Below are 17,631 nucleotides of genomic sequence, written 5' to 3'. Positions count from 1 at the left end.
GTGGCAGGGAATTACGCTACAGGAGAAGTGAGTGACTACACAGTCCATATATGGACACAGTGACGTCACTCACTTCAGAAGCGGAGTCCCCGACCCTGTGGCCGGGGATTCCTCTCCAGGAGAAGTCACTGACTAAACTGTCCATATATGGACATTCAAGTCAGTGACTTCTCATGGAAGGGGGGGGGGGGGATGGGTGCAACCTACAGGGGACTGGCTGGCATCACCTGCAGGGGGCTGGCTGGCATCACCTGCAGGGGGCTGGCTGGCATCACCTGCAGGGGGCTGGCTGGCATCACCTGCAGGGGGCTGGCTGGCATCACCTGCAGGGGGCTGGCTGGCATCACCTGCAGGGGGCTGGCTGGCATCACCTGCAGGGGGCTGGGTGGCATCACCTGCAGGGGGCTGGGTGGCATTACCTGTAGAGGGCTGGGTGGCAAAGGACAGGGAAAAAAAACGGCTGCAAAACGGGTCAAAATCGGCCGTTAAAAACGGCATGGCCCGGAACGGATGCAAAATGGATGCAAACCGGCCGGGAAAAATGGCCCAAAACGGCCGATTTTATCGGCCGACACTCGGACCCTGTCGAGTGAATGAGGCGTAAGGAGTTTAACAAAATAAAACAATAATAATTATAAGTACCCCAAAATGGTGCCATCAAAAAAGACAACCTGCCTGCCAAAAACAAGCCTCCACACGGGAATGCTAATAGAAAAATCAAAAAGTTATAGGTCTCAAAATGTGGTGCCACAAAAATTATTTTGTTTCTATAAAACTTTAATTCAGCAAAAGTACTATTACATGAAATCATTTGTAAATTTTGCATCGCCGTAATCGTACCAACCCATAGAATAAAATTAACATATTATTTATACAGCATCCCGGAAAAAATAAGGGCAGAATAGCAGGTTTTTTCTCCATTTCCCCAAAAATGTACCACAAAATGTTGGCAATAAAAACTACAACTCATCCCATAAAAAAACAAGCCATCACACAGCTTTTATTGATGGCATATATATATATATATATATATATATATATATATATATATATATATATATATATAAAGTTATGGCTCCAGGAAGAACTTAACTATTACTTGTAAAACCTCGTAAATCAAAACAATTTTTCAATTGGAATTATTTGTAAAGATTGCTTTTGTGTCTAGACATTGCTGTTGCATACTTGTTATGGCGCCCCTCGTGTTCTTTTTAATCCCTCTTGTGCTGGAGATTTTTCGCAGCGTATCTGCACGGGTTACGTGTGGATTTTATCCCTTCCACATTGAAAACGCTGAAATCCACACTGCACACCCACAACAGAATGAGCACGATGCAGATATTTGAAAATCCGCAGCAGGCTCTGATTTCCGTCCGGAAAATGTGCCTCAGCGTGTGGATAAGAATTATCAAAATCTCATCCATAGGGCTGGGAATCTAATCCACTGCAGATTTTCAACACAGAAAATCTGCAGCATTTCCGTCCCGTGTGAATACAGCCTTAGAACGTCCACCTAATGTGTTCAGTGCTGGGGAGATAAAGCTGCTTATGGTGCCCAGATTCTTACCGGCTAGCCTGTACAATAGCAGGAGTCATTCTGCTGCCCAAGTACATGAGGATCCGGCCACTAGGGCTGAGCATGTGTGACCACTGGCACTGGACCTATTAAAAGTGAGTCTGTCAGCAGTTTTGTGCCCTCAAACCTGCTGATGGCGCTACCTATAGGACGGGGAGAGAAGAGTGACTAAACCTGTGGTGTTGGTCAAGCAATTTGCATGACCAATAAATCGTTTTAATGTCCTCGGCGCCATCATTAGTGATGGCTCCAGCGTCCAATCAGGACACCACTAAAACCGTCACGCCGTGCAAAGTGGGCACTTGTGACGCTGCGCCGGAGACATTAAAACGTAGACAGCACAGGTATAGATACGCTGCTCTACCCGTCCTGCATAAAGCGCTGTCAGCAGTTTTGAGGTCTCAGAATTGCGGACAGATTCCCTTTCAGTGAATGTTCTGAAAGGCAATCAAAATATCTCCAGGGGGCGCCATAACAAGTACATAACAGCAATATCTAGACGCAAAAGTGTTTTTTTTGTTTAAATGATTCCAATTGAAAAACTGTTCTGGATTTCTAGAAAGAACAGAGAAATGTAATATTTAATTGTGGGACAACCCCTTAAGCACACAATTTAGAGTTAGTGCTCAGACGAGCATTGTTTCGTACGCTATTACACTGTTTTCCTGCAAGTACTTAAAGCCCCGGGTTTCTGTAGAGAACAACAAAACGCAATGAGAGCACTGACCCTTACCACATGGGAGGAAATATCCTTAGGAGATGCCACAAGCATTGTCCAATCACTATCTGTCAGCATCAGAGTGACTGGCAACGGACGGATGATAGACCCAGCAGAACAAAGGATTGGGGAAGTGAAAATCTCTTGGGTTAGCTTTTCATTTTTGTATTGACTTTAGTCGTGTAAAGAGACCAGTTTTTGACCCTTAAACATTATAAAAACTGCACAAAGCTTGTGTAGCAGAGCACAGGCCGTCAGGTGCAGCAGAGCACAGGCCGTCAGGTGCAGCAGAGCACAGGCCGTCAGGTGCAGCAGAGCACAGGCCGTCAGGTGCAGCAGAGCACAGGCCGTCAGGTGCAGCAGAGCACAGGCCGTCAGGTGCAGCAGAGCACAGGCCGTCAGGTGCAGCAGAGCACAGGCCGTCAGGTGCAGCAGAGCACAGGCCGTCAGGTGCAGCAGAGCACAGGCCGTCAGGTGCAGCAGAGCACAGGCCGTCAGGTGCAGCAGAGCACAGGCCGTCAGGTGCAGCAGAGCACAGGCCGTCAGGTGCAGCAGAGCACAGGCCGTCAGGTGCAGCAGAGCACAGGCCGTCAGGTGCAGCAGAGCACAGGCCGTCAGGTGCAGCAGAGCACAGGCCGTCAGGTGCAGCAGAGCACAGGCCGTCAGGTGCAGCAGAGCACAGGCCGTCAGGTGCAGCAGAGCACAGGCCGTCAGGTGCAGCAGAGCACAGGCCGTCAGGTGCAGCAGAGAACAGGCCGTCAGGTGCAGCAGAGAACAGGCCGTCAGGTGCAGCAGAGAACAGGCCGTCAGGTGCAGCAGAGAACAGGCCGTCAGGTGCAGCAGAGAACAGGCCGTCAGGTGCAGCAGAGAACAGGCCGTCAGGTGCAGCAGAGAACAGGCCGTCAGGTGCAGCAGAGTACAGGCCGTCAGGTGCAGCAGAGTACAGGCCGTCAGGTGCAGCAGAGAACAGGCCGTCAGGTGCAGCAGAGAACAGGCCGTCAGGTGCAGCAGAGAACAGGCCGTCAGGTGCAGCAGAGAACAGGCTTTGTGGTATCTTGTAGTTTTCAGCACCATGGACAGAGACTGCACAGGCAGATAATAGGAGTGTAAGGGTATGTGCACACACACTAATTACGTCCGTAATTGACGGACGTATTTCGGCCGCAAGTCCCGGACCGAACACAGTGCAGGGAGCCGGGCTCCTAGCATCTACTTATGTACGATGCTAGGAGTCCCTGCCTCTCTGCAGGACAACTGTCCCGTACTGTAATCATGTTTTCAGTACGTGACAGTGGTCCTGCAGCGAGGCAGGGACTCCTAGCATCGTACATAAGTATGATGCTAGGAGCCCGGCTCCCTGCACTGTGTTATCTGTATAACATCTGTCGATAGCACCTCTAGATGTAGCAGAGCTGAATTTGTAACTTTAACGCAAGTGATGGCAGGATATATGGATTGCTTGCTGTTCGATGGTGGTTCAAGTGCAGAGAACCCTACTGATTGCAAGAATGAAGGGGCCGTGGCGAACTATGAAGCATCACGGCTCCTAAAATTTTCCCCTGTACAGCGTCTCGCTGGACGTACTGCAACACAGGCCTATTCACTTGTTGCAGTTCTATGCACGGCACCTGGACAGAAGTGGCGTTGGGCAGAGAAAATGCCAAAAGGGCCTTGAACACTTCATTTACACGATCGGTGTGGTTCTTATATTCCCCCGTCAGCAAGACATGAATATTCTAGCAATAGGCCATCTATTGCTATGGTTGGAATTCCCATTTAACAGTATCCATTGTGCACGGAGTTCAGATACTACATTAGGTTTACCTACAGACCTATGTAACATGCTGCAATATCACCAGTTCAGCCAAATTACAAAAACTTAACCCGGATACATCTGTATTACTTTATTGAATTTCCTGAGGAAAAGCACATACTCTAGTCTTATGCTACTTTATCAATAAATCAAAATAACATTACAAATATACATAAAGACAATAGCAATCTTCTAAGCTCCAAATTAATGGTAATAGGAATTTCACCACGATAAGAGAGAGATTTTCTTTGACCTTCAAATGTCTTGCAATGAAAAATATCAGTCTTCAATCACCCCTTATCTAGCTCCATAGAATACGTACGGTCTGTTTTCACACTTTGATGTCAGATTCAGGTTCAACGCCTATGGTAATGTATGTCCCAGTCGTGGGGCCTGAAAGGAAGTTCTTCAAAGTCACAAATAGCCCCTGGGTTTTCAGTGCGCGACACCATGTGGTTATAAAAAAAAAAAAGTAACAACCCATAGAAACAATGGATATTTTTAATTTTATCTCTTTAGAAAGCAATTTTTTTTGTCTTTACGACTATGTATATTACAAACAGTAAAACCCCCCTCCCCCATACCACGTAAAACACTATAGTACAATGCTCGATATGAATCTTCTCTGATAAGACATGGGAAGAGAACTCGTGTGCGCTCATGACCTGCCAACTTTTCTCATCCACCAGCAAACTACAAAGCCTTTAAGCCGAGAGAAAAGTTATTTTTTTCTATACGTCTGTGACACAGGTTCACGTACAGAAAAATTCCTCATTCTCATTATTTTTAACCAGACAGTGCATGTCTTTTCATTGAGAACTGCTCCTAAAACATAGACTCCAGCAGAGTACCTCCTGATCCTCTTTATCTGACAAGCAGGAAAGATCAGACAACAGCAAGCTTGTCAATCACATGGAAGCGAGCGGCAGGGCAGAAGAAATGTCTTAACTTGTGCTCACAGTATTTGAGTTTTCTTGCACAGATCTGTTCTTCCAAAACTTCTCCATCATTATTAACCATAGGAAAAATAAGCTATTGTGTTCAACAAGGAAACGATCAGTCTTTGGCTTATAAACAGAGAATATTTCAGAACAACAGATTCTTCAGGATAAGATTTGTATTCTATATAAACCTCATCATAGAGAGAACATTCATATATGATTAAAGTTCTCATTTAGGGTTTCTTGGTCTGTGTCTGGTCTAATGGTGAATAAAAACAATGTCACAATGTTCCCGCTATTCATGGATGACCAAAAGTCCCTGTGTAGCCCTAGTCTGTGAACTTGCAGATACCAATATTGGTCTCCAAAATGTGTTTCTAAGGGTATGTTCACACGGCCTATTTTCGGCCGTTTTTCGGGCCATAAACGGCCGAAAAACAGCCAATAAATCAGAAGTAGAACGCCTCCAAACATCTGCCCATTGATTGCAAAGGAAAAACGGCACTCTGTTCCGACGGCCGCGAAAAAGAAGAGCAGGTCACTTTTTGGGACGTTTTTGGAGCTGTTTTTCATAGACTATTGAAAACAGCTCCAAAAACAGCTGTAAAAAACGCAGCGAAAATCGCGAGTGACTTAAAAAAAAGTCTGAAAATCAGGAGCTGTTTTCCCTTAAAGAGGCTCTGTCACCAGATTTTGCAACCCCTATCTGCTATTGCAGCAGATCGGCGCTGCAATGTAGATTACAGTAACGTTTTTATTTTTAAAAAACGAGCATTTTTGGCCAAGTTATGACCATTTTTGTATTTATGCAAATGAGGCTTGCAAAAGTACAAGTGGGCGTGTTTAAAAGTAAAAGTCCAAGTGGGCGTGTATTATGTGCGTACATCGGGGCGTTTTTACTACTTTTACTAGCTGGGCGTTCTGACGAGAAGTATCATCCACTTTTCTTCAGAACGCCCAGCTTCTGCCAGATCACGCTGTGACGTCACTTCCCCAGGTCCTGCATCGTGTCAGACGAGCGAGGACACATCGGCACCAGAGGCTACAGATGATTCTGCAGCAGCATCGGCGTTTGCAGGTAAGTCGATGTAGCTACTTACCTGCAAACGCCGATGCTGCTGCAGAATCAACTGTAGCCTCTGGTGCTGATGTGTCCTCGCTCGTCCGACACGATGCAGGACCTGTGAGTGACGTCACAGCGTGATCTCTCGAGAACACGCGGTGTGTCTGCACTGCCAGAAGCTGGGCGTTCTGAAGAGAAGTGGATGATACTTCTATACACAACGCCCAGCTAGTAAAAGTAGTAAACACGCCCCGATGTACGCACATAATACACGCCCACTTGGACTTTTACTTTAAACACGCCCAGTTGTACTTTTGCAAGCCTCATTTGCATAAATACAAAAATGGTCATAACTTGGCCAAAAATGCTCGTTTTTTAAAAATAAAAACGTTACTGTAATCTACATTGCAGCGCCGATCTGCTGCAATAGCAGATAGGGGTTGCAAAATCTGGTGACAGAGCCTCTTTAAACCGCTCCGTATTTTCAGATTTTTTTGACTCAGCGCGTGAATGTACCCTCACTTACAACATGTGATGGATGGACAAGTTGCCAATATTCTCTGTATTAAATGACATTGAGTTTTTTCCCCGCAGCGTGTGAAAGATTTGTTCAAATTTTTTATACTTTGCTGATACTGTAATTTCAGAGTGGAAAATCTGCAGCATTTCAGTGCTGTGGTTAGGAGTCCTTAGGCCATGTTCACACAGAGTTTTTTTGCAGGCAGAAAAATCTGCCTCAAAATTTCTTGACCTGCCTGCACTTTCTCTGCCACGCTTTTTTGCTGCTTTTATCGGCCACAGCCATCGAGTGTCGCAGGCAAAAACACAGCAAAAACAGCTTTCTCTGCCTCCCATTGATGTCAACGGGAGGTCAGAGATGGAAACGTGGGAAGAAAGAGTATGACACTTTATTTTCCGCAACCTTTTTTCCCCCACGGTTTTGGCCAGTTTTTGGCACGGTTTGACGCAGTTTTTGCATCAAATACAGCGCCAAAAAACTCAGGGTGAACTAGACCTTACGTTTCTGTTCACACTAGCATTGTGGCTTCCGTTTATAATGGAACGATGGAGCCAAATGGTGACTGACGGCTCCTATTAAATTACTATGGGGTTCAGCAGGGATTTTGTCAATACAGAATGTCATAGCACATATGTGAACAGAGTCTTCATATCTATCCGCTCTATTTTTTCAGAAATCGCTTACAATATTTCAATATTTAACAATGCCGCAATCTATTTCAGTGTTATGTATACAGGAGAGGTTGATATTAGCAGAGTACACATTTGATAGGTCAGTACATGGCAGCTGCTTAATAATGCCAGGGGATAACTGCCAAGAAATGGATGTCTGGTATAGACGGCTGCAAATTGTGAAAATAAATATTTAATTTTGATTTGTACAAACTTTTACACTAGATCAGTCCTTCCTAATTGGTAGCTGGGGATTTACTAAATTACCTGCAGTGTTAAATAAATTTTATAATAATAAAAAAAGGGTAAAATGGCAATTAAACACTATAGCTACCAAACATACTAGATGTCATTTTCGCTAGAACACCAGTGACAGTAATCCGCTCACGGAGGAGAACATTGAAGACGAGACCTGACAGAATCAAGTCTTTATGGCCAAATTTAACGAGACTTGTCTTGGGCTGTAAGGATGGTTCTCTCTCTTGACATGATAGAGACTGCTGCAAAAATATTATGAGGATGGTAAAGCAAGTCAGTGAAGTAATCTGAGCAAATTATATGCTATTTTTTGTATACACGTGACTGTATACCGGCGTGGAGCTATAGAAACAAAGGAAAAACTATGATTGTTTCATATGGGCAGAGCCAGGTAAAGATTGGTGGCCCTCCCCAGGTGGTGTCATATGATGGGTGGATAACTTAAGAGGGACAAAAACAATCGATCGTCAGAAGATACCACCGTTGACAACAGGATAATGTGTAGTAAGCAGTCCCATGGTCCCCGCTGTTGGGGAAACCATTGAAGGCATGTTTGAGTTTAAAGAGGTTTACGTTGCCCTGTCTGAGGGTAGCATAAAGAAGTGAGAGACATGCGGATTTCATTGTGCTGTCACTTACTAGTTAATGTTAAGTATTTATTGAGTATTTAGAGCTTATACTGATCAGTGCCGCAAATACGAGTCCAGGTATATTCATATATTCACGATCCCCCTGCCCACCACTCGCTGATTGACACTTCTTCCTATGCACAGTAATAGGCAGAGAAGTGTCAATCAGCGGCTGCAAGGTGGCGGGGAAGTGTGTGAATATATGAATATATCTGGACTTTCAGCACGGACGGCAAGCATAAGATCGAAATACTCAATAACTACTTAACATTAACTAATAAGTGACAGCATGCCTGTCACCTCTTTATGCTGCCCTCAGACAGGGCAAAGTAAATATGTGACCGATCCGGTTTAACATGCCGATCCTACGTCCAGTCAGGAGATAAGCAGAGCCAGAGATGTCTGGCTGCTACTTATCCCTCTCCTATGGTAATAATCATGCATGTCGACCGCCTGATCTCCCCTAGTTAATAGTAAATCATATTTTACCTATAAGTGGAGACTAATAAGAACTTTTTAAGACCACAACTGGCCACCATCTTTGAATCTCACCATAGTATCGGAATACTTTGTATAGTTTTCACATCTGGATAAACCCTAAGGTCGCTGGCAGCGAAAACAAACAAATTATTAACATAGATCCAGTATTTTTAGATCGAATAATCTGAATAAGGGATTTTTTTAATTATTGTTTTAATGAAGCAGAGATAATAAATCACAGCTATTACTTTACATACACGGTGTAACCTACCTTAAACATTTGCTTTACTTTCTGGCGAGGGAGATTGACGTTCAGTTTGTGCATCAGCTGCAGAACCTCATTTATGCTTAAGCTGCCATCTCCGTTTTTATCCGCTTCATCAAAAGTCTGCTTCAACCATATTTGGCAGGAGTTAAGGCGGGAAACACAAGATCATCCAAAAAGATTATATTACATCACATATATTTTACAAAAAAACACTTCTCTTTGTGAGTCAGGCCGTTACAGTCCCTTTTAGGCATTATCCCCAGGTGTTCTGGACCCATAGAAACAATAGTGTTCCAGCATGATCTGTCACTTTGAACGAAGAGATCATCATTGTTAAAGGGTATTCCGGACACGACTGCCAGCTGAAGAAAAGCTTCATCCTAATCCAACACCACTCCATATAGCCCATCATGGCAAATAAATACAATAGCAAGAAATTGTGCGGATTCAAAGTATTTTGTTAAAGGGGTTGTCGGAGATTAGAAGAAAGGAAACCTTGGCACTCTGGTCCAGTGTCTGATCATTGAAGGGAATGGGGCTGAGCTGCAAGACAAAGCACAGTCCATGGACAGAAGTAGCACCATTTCTGGAAACCAGACGGACCTTTATGTTTAGTCTCAGACAACCCCCTTATTAATGTACCACGTAGCCATAACTTTAAGCTGATCAGACCTAGAGCGCTTCTGGCCTACAAAGCAAATAACTTACATATTTGCCTTGGACTAACCAATGTAGACATTTCCAGAGGTGTAACTAGAAGCTCCTGGTCCCCAATGCAAAATCTGTAACAGGATCCCTCCCATACTAGATGCCATTTACAGTGCTAGTGTCTACTTATGGGGCACAGTGGTCTGTCTTTTGGCTCCCTCAGGTACCAGCTATCTCTGCACTTTTTATAGCTATGTCCCTGGATATTTCTGTATTAAGTACGGCCATAAAGAATTTCAATTATCAGGTGGCACAAGACTTACTTATTTGGCAGATCACAGTAACCAGCCCTATTTCCTATAGTATGTTGTGTATTATAATGATTATTTTACATGGCTCTGTTCATATCTACGTTGCAGGCTCCGTTAGGGGCCTCATTTGCAGATCCAGTAGAAATTACCAGAAACAATAGCGAAGAGATTACCGGAAATCAAGGACACATTGACGGAAAGCGACGGAACCCATTAAAGTCAAAGGGTTCCATTGGCCGCTGGCGGTGTCTGTGGTGCAACGGAACCGTCGCTTCCGGTTTTCCATTGTTCTGCTCCTCTGAAGAAGTAGGACAACAAAAAGCAGCGACGCAGGTGTGAACATAGCCTTAGACTATGTGTTTTGTACTCAAGTTTTTCGTAATCGAGACCGTAGATCATCAATACATTTTCCCAGACAAAAGAGCATTGGAAATTCTATAGCCAAAATGTTTGAGTTATGATAATGAGCTATAAATGAAGACTTCCTGGCAGCGCTTTGTCTGAACATCTTGTAATACAAGGTTTCATTCTGTATTATTGAACGAGATCTACGAAGAACATTATAGAAGTTGAGGACATTGTATTTTGTGGGTCTTGCTGGATGTAATGTATAAACAAAAATGACAAAACTCACATACACAAAACATTGATGTGTAGTTTGGCTTGTAATTACACCTAACTTGTAGCTACTAGGTGGTGTCTCAAACATCATATTCACGCAGGTTGCACCTCGGCACCGGAGCTCCTACTTGCCCTTAAAATAGAGGCCAGTGTTTTCGCACCATCTTTGGAAATGACGGCAAATTTGTCACACTGTTGGTGCACACAAAAGCACCAAGCACTAATAGCGGAGTGCACAAACACAGTGATGTTATTTGTATACATGGTGCAACAAGGAATGGTGCTTAAAGGGGTTGTTTCAAATTAGAACATGTCTTTTATTCCAAAAACAGCGCCACACCTGTCCATGGGTAGTGTCTGGTATTGCAGCTCAGCTCCAATGAAGTGAATAGAGCGGAGCTGCAATACCACCCACAATCTGTGAACAAGTGTGGAGCGGTTTTCAGAATAAAGCAGCCATGTTATTCTAATCCTTGACAACCACTTTAATGCTCTGGTCACCTACCACTTTTCTGAGTGGAAGCAGGAACTCCCGAATCACTGAAGTGCACCCCGCATTATAATTACAGCACGTTCACACATGATAAATTCTCTTTAAATGTCAAGCAGACTCTTGCAACATCTGTGGGGCACATGACATTGTTGCATTCACAAATCCAATGCAGTGTCACATTATGGACCTGTAGGTTTTCTATGGTGCTTCTATTAGGCTCAGTATTCTACCTAGAAGCATTGCTCTGTAATACAGCATACAGATGTAGCCGTCTTTATCTTGACTTTTAACGCATTAAATACACAGTGGCAAGAGCCTTTATCTTGACATTTTCAATGACTTTTCAATGGCTTTTGTTGTGATATCATGCTGCAGCAAGTTATCAGAGTCAAGATAAAGACGGCTACATCCGTATGATGGAGCATGCCACTATTTGTTTACTATTGTGCCTTCGTATTAAATCAGAAACACACAGAGGTACTGTATATACTCATAACAGGCTACTGGTGCGGTATTACAGATCAGTTATACGGAAATGTGCATGAGGCCTCTATGAGAGATACTGACCCCTCCATTAGGCCTCAGGCACACAACTGTGTTTGGGCTGTGATATACGGACCGTATGTCGGCCACATTTCCCGGACCGAAGACAGTTCAGGGAGCCGGGCTCTTAGCATCAGAATTATGTATGACGCTAGGTGTCCCTGTCTTCTCGCGGGAATACTGTCCCGTACTGAAAACATGTTTTCAGTAGGGGACAGTAGTCCCGCCGGTAGGCAGCGACTCACAGCACCATACATCATTATGATGCTAGGAGCCCGGTTCCCTGAACTGTCTTCGGTCCGGGAAATGTGGCCGACATACGGTCCATATATCACGGACTGAACCTGGTAGTGTGCATGAGGCCTACACTATGCTTACAGAATAACTCCCAGCTCCATTACTAGAATTACTTTGCAGAAAAGGATATTGGTCCCGAGTTCTTTGACGCTTAGAAAGACTATCTTCATCACTGATACCTGCCATCAGGTACTTCAGACCGGTTATCCATGTCCGAGCTTCTTCACCACTTGAAGACACCAAATCCAGAGACTCCATGTGATCCCCATAGTAGATACTGAAACAACAGTTGGGATCGAAGCTGCCATCAGCATAGCGCTGGAAGATCTCCGACCGCTTCCCTTCACAGACCTCCTGCATAGTATCAATGGATACTGAAAAGAAAATAATACTATAACGGATTGATTCTGGCAGCGTTTTATTTAGCAAATTATTTACCACGATTTATAGACCTGTAAGTCATATTGGGCAACAAGAAAACATGTCCAAGGCACAGAAACTGGATTATCCTGGTGTCTGTAGAAGTCATGAGTAGGGATGTAGCGTGCGGAGTAATGAAGAAAATTTGAATTGTAATGTTCTGAACCTCTAGTCGTGCATAGTGTGCATAAAAATACAAATCTAGATGAGATGACAGACAACATAGTTCTTCATTGATAGCACATGTAATGATCTAAAATACAGATTATTAAGATATTGCTCTAAGAAATATTGCATTTGTCTGTCCAAATAGGCGATAGAAGATACATGCATCCTAACATGTGCAAACAGTGATTCAAACTTCATAGGCAAATGTTAGCGTTCAGTGACTTTCAACGTTACACCGGCATAGGATACTACCTGTGCAGGGGCGGATACAGACAGAAGAGGGCCCCAGTGCAATAACAGCATATGGACTCCTTGCTCTCAAATAACTTACCATCCTCTTAACACTCTGCAGCAATCCACAAGTAGATACGAGCCACGACTAATAGACGGAAGAAGGCTATATTAAAGTGGGCCCCTTTGCAACTGCAGAGGTTGGACACATGGTATGTCCACCCCTGTACATGTGCAACAATGACACTTCTGGAAAACTAGAGCTGCCCTGGTCCACATTAAAGGGCATTATTAGGGGATTTTTTTTTTTTTTGCCCAGGATACCCCACTAATAGCCAGAGCGGAGAGCCACTAACTTGCAGTGACTCTTGACTTCCACATATTACATAGATGGCTAATTACCTGAACGGTCGTCAAGTGATACTCCATTTGTCGCGCAGCAACCGCTATATGGCTAGTACAGTATGTACATGTTGCATGGGGCCTTACTGTACCTCTAATTTTATATGGGGGCATAAAGAGTGTCTGAAAAAAAACATTGGGCATGCTACATCACAGTGTATTACGGAGCCATATGAGGCTATGCTCATTGGAGAGAAGTTCTCCAACATAGGGCACCTAACAAATCATTGTACATGGGCACACTGTGGGTATTAGGTCTAAAATGCAGTCCTAAGTAGGATGAAAATGTATACAATACTAATATCTATTATGGCCCATTAGAGTAACAATCCAGTATCCATGGGACCAATGCAATGCTGGACTAGTAGCTTTGCCATAGTATTAAACTATTGCTTGTACCATGGCAGGTTTGGAAAATTGGGTCAATTTTTTACAGGGATAGCCTGTCATAGGCAGCCCCATTAATATGCCCTACTGTGTCCCGCTTTTTAATTCCTTTAACCTCATGGTTACCTATAGTCACATCCAGTGTGGTTTTCAGAACTGTAGGACTGCATGGCTCTCAATGAAAACCATACAGACAGTAGGTGCAAAACAAGACAATTTACCCATTTAAATCATTTTGCACCTAAACGCATGGACGACAAGCAGCTCTGCCTGAGATAAAAGCTGCTCATGAGACCCTCACGAAGCCATAGTCAGGATGTTTGCAGGGGATCACTCTATAAGAAGGGGTTTCCCAAACTGGACAAATGTCACAAGGCAGAGATACTGCATGGATGAGCTTCACTAGCCAGGAAGTGAATAAATAAGTAGTATTCCCCATTTGTATCTCATAGGAAGTGCAGTAGAACATGCTCAATACTAGATCATCATGCATCTGTGAAAAAAAACAACAATACTGTGTACCTCTGAATAAAGTCAGAGGCACAAGGAATTCTCTGGGCGCCATACTACAGATCCCCAACTCGCGGTCCATACTATGCCATTTCATACGTCAGTCTTAAACTGAAGTGCGCTGGGGTACAATGTACTAAATTAAAGAGGTTGGCCACGTTCGACAAACCACTCTAAAAATGTCCTAAACTGCTGTGTTGAGAAACAGGCACCCTTACCTACACCCATTGCTTACTCCTGTGCTACACTGGAAGGTCCTTGGCGCTCCTTCAGTGGTGTAAACAGTGAACGGCGGTGGTGATCCTGTCCATAGCTCTCAAGATGGCGGAAGTCATGTGATCTACACACATGCCTGCTTCCCCGGCTGTCTGCTCTATTGCGCCAGCGTTTAGTGCTGGCACGAATGAGCAGGTAGCCGGGCATGTGGGGAGATCACATGCCAATGTGTTCAGGGAATGCGCAGATACAGGAGGAGGTTCTACTGCCTGTATATGCGCACGCACTGAATGTATTCAGCGCCGATGAGGCGGTCAAGTGATCTACCCACTGACACCTTCAGAGCTACAGCCGGGATCACCGGCGCCATCCACTATTTATACCTCTGATTCAGAGGGATCAGGGGACCTTTAAATGCAGCACAGGGAAAAGCAATGGGTATAGTTTAGGGTGCCTTTGTCTTCACAGCCATGTCTGGGTGTCTGTCTGTGTGCCAGAAATTTAAATCTACGCTAGCTGTGAGTAAGAGTAGATTTGCATCATAATTTATGCCAATTTCTGACATAAGTGATGGTAAATCTTTGGGTCTGTGGAAGGACCCGCCCCTCAAACACCCAATTTCTTGCCTTTTTTGAGGTGTCAAAAGATGCAAATTATTTGCAAATATGGCGTACGCCATAATTTGAGACTTTTCTAAGCCATGAAAGCATCAAAAATCCTTTAATAAACTCCCCCATTTGCTTGCTGTTGTGACAGATTGCTTATGTTTCGAGAATCTTTAAAAAGTGTATTCTCCATTGAATCTCCAAAATGCAAATTACTTATTTGTTCCTGAACCTGGTGACCTGCCAACTCCATTATACCATAAAAAGATGGTTCCTTTAAGCAGGCAGCCTTCTTCCCAGTGCATACACCCTCCTCATGCTCTGCAAGTCTTCATTCTCCTGTGTACAGTGCTGTCAAAGCGAACAGACAAAGACAATCTAGTTGTACACACCACAGCACGAATATGACAATGCCAGAATAGAAGAGTATCAGGAGATGCATTACACTCAAAGAGAACATGAACCCCTGGGAGGAAGCCAGTGGGGAGGAAAAACACATGTCCGCAGTAATGTAATGACTGCATCTTGTCAGGGAATAGCAATCTAACAGGGAGCCGCTCTTCATTACAAGAAATGCCAACATTGACACGGATATACTAAGACAACGCGACAAAGTCCTAGGGACCAAGGTCAGGGCAGATGCATAGCACACTGGATCAAATTGTTTAGGAAGTTCTGGATGTGCCAGGCCCTCCTATATTCTTACAAATTCATTTTTCCCAGTTTTTGGTTTATGTTGTTTGGACAGGTCAACCACATATATAATGATATCCACGATGTCACTAGATAGCAGCTTGAGGTTTTGTTTAGAGTCAACGTCCAAAAGCATGTATGTGATTTAGAGTGTTGCGCAGCCTTGGATGACTTTTTCAAGGGGTTGCGTCACTAAAATAAAAACAAGTATTTTTCTTTTCTGGAATGAATAAACTTTGTAATATACTTTCTGTTCCAAACCTGCATGGTTTGAAGGTTTTCAGTCCCTGTCACGTGGACCTTGAAGTTCGGAGTAGCTGTTCTTGTGGCGACACGCCGAAACAGGCTCCGAGGGAAGGAGCTCCTCCCACCTGTGTGTGTTGATGACGTGGATGAAGGGGCAGGCTACCTGGCTCAATTCATCAGCTAAGCCAGCCCCCTTCTCTGTCACGGCTGATTCAGAGACAGAGAAGGGGGCTGGTTTAACTCATGAATTGATCCAGGCAGCCCACCCTTCAGCCACATCATAGACACACGGAGGAGGGAGGAGCTCCTTTTCCCCCCCAGAGTCTGTCTCGGCGAGTCACCATAAGAACAGCCGCTCTGAACTTCCGTGTAAATGCAGCGGGGACTGAAAACCTTCGAAACATTAGAAAGTATATTACAAACTTTATTCACTTAAGAAAAGAAAAATAATCAATTGTTTTTATTTTCGTCAGACAATCCCTTTAAGGCCTTTATGTTGATGTTCAACATGTAATATTGTCCCCATTTATTTACAGCAAGTCCAACAACATGTAACTTAAAGAGGCTCTGTCACCATATTTTGCAACCCCTATCTGCTATTGCAGCAGATAGGCGCTGCAATGTAGATTACAGTAACGTTTTTATTTTAAAAAAAACGAGTATTTTTGGCCAAGTTATGACCATTTTTGTATTTATGCAAATGAGGCTTGCAAAAGTACAACTGGGCGTGTTTACAGTAAAAGTACAACTGGGCGTGTATTATGTGCGTACATCGGGGCGTTTTTACTTCTTTTACTAGCTGGGCGTTAGGAATGGGAGTGTATGATGCTGACGAATCAGCATCATCCACTTCTGTTCGTTAACACCCAGCTTCTGGCAGTACAGACACACAGCGTGTTCTCGAGAGATCACGCTGTGACGTCACTCACTTCCTGCCCCAGGTCCTGCATCGTGTCGGCCACATCGGCACCAGAGGCTACAGTTGATTCTGCAGCAGCATCAGCGTTTGCAGGCAAGTAGCTACATCGACTTACCTGCAAACGCGATGCTGCTGCAGAATCAACTGTAGCCTCTGGTGCCGATGTGTCCTCGCTCGTCCGACACGATGCAGGACCTGGGGCAGGAAGTGAGTGACGTCACAGCGTGATCTCTCGAGAACACGCTGTGTGTCTGCACTGCCAGAAGCTGGGCGTTGTGAAGAGAAGTGGATGATACTTCTCGTCAGAACGCCCAGCTAGTAAAAGTAGTAAACACGCCCAGATGTAACACACATAAAAGTCCAACTGGGCGTGTATTACTTTAAACACGCCCAGTTGGACTTTAGCACGCCTCATTTGCATAAATACAAAAATGGTCATAACTTGGCCAAAAATGCTCGTTTTTTTTAAATAAAAACGTTACTGTAATCTACATTGCAGCGCCGATCTGCTGCAATAGCATATAGGGGTTGCAAAATCTGGTGACAGAGCCTCTTTAAGGACATTGCAGGAAAGTTGTATTGATTGTAACTTATCCGTGCTATTGTGGCCGGGACAATCAGAATCAATGATTGAGTGAACATCACCTGGACTACATAAGACCAAATGTCATCATGTAGGTCGGGCATTAGAAAATTCTAGAGGTAAATTATACAAAAGTTGTAGTAACGAGGTGTCCGGCTTTAGGTCACAGCTCCATTGGGTTGCAGTCACGAGAGACAATATATTCCTATCAGGTCACATAACAGCAATACAAGGTGAAAAGCTGCAAGTTCAAGATCTATAGACCTTATAACTCTTTATAGAGTATATTAAAATAACTGAGCCGTAAAAACTTTAAAAAAGTAAAAATGCCCCATTAGAAGGTTTTCTGTGTCTGCACTCACCGTACATGATGTTCTGACGACAATATGACACCATTACCT

General features: G+C 44.1%; 2 protein-coding genes across 2 annotated transcripts in view; both read right to left on the bottom strand.

Moving 5' to 3' along the window:
* Window positions 1-9,064, bottom strand: part of LOC142661934 (1-phosphatidylinositol 4,5-bisphosphate phosphodiesterase eta-2-like) — a 125,145-nt gene extending 116,081 nt beyond the window's left edge. Inside the window, exon 1 of the mRNA XM_075839657.1 lies at window positions 8,941-9,064. Coding sequence (XP_075695772.1) covers window positions 8,941-8,994 — 54 coding nt within the window. The 5' untranslated portion in view covers window positions 8,995-9,064. The remainder of the gene's footprint in view (window positions 1-8,940) is intronic.
* A 2,852-nt stretch (window positions 9,065-11,916) lies between these two features.
* Window positions 11,917-17,631, bottom strand: part of LOC142662588 (1-phosphatidylinositol 4,5-bisphosphate phosphodiesterase eta-2-like) — a 250,111-nt gene continuing 244,396 nt past the window's right edge. The window contains exon 3 of the mRNA XM_075840799.1: window positions 11,917-12,224. Within this exon, the coding sequence (XP_075696914.1) occupies window positions 11,917-12,224 (308 nt within the window). The remainder of the gene's footprint in view (window positions 12,225-17,631) is intronic.

Source organism: Rhinoderma darwinii, chromosome 10 (assembly GCF_050947455.1).
Source record: "Rhinoderma darwinii isolate aRhiDar2 chromosome 10, aRhiDar2.hap1, whole genome shotgun sequence".
Taxonomy (NCBI): Eukaryota; Metazoa; Chordata; class Amphibia; order Anura; family Rhinodermatidae; genus Rhinoderma; species Rhinoderma darwinii.
Note: the sequence above shows the minus strand (reverse complement) of the source record. Positions and strands in the feature narration are given on the sequence as shown.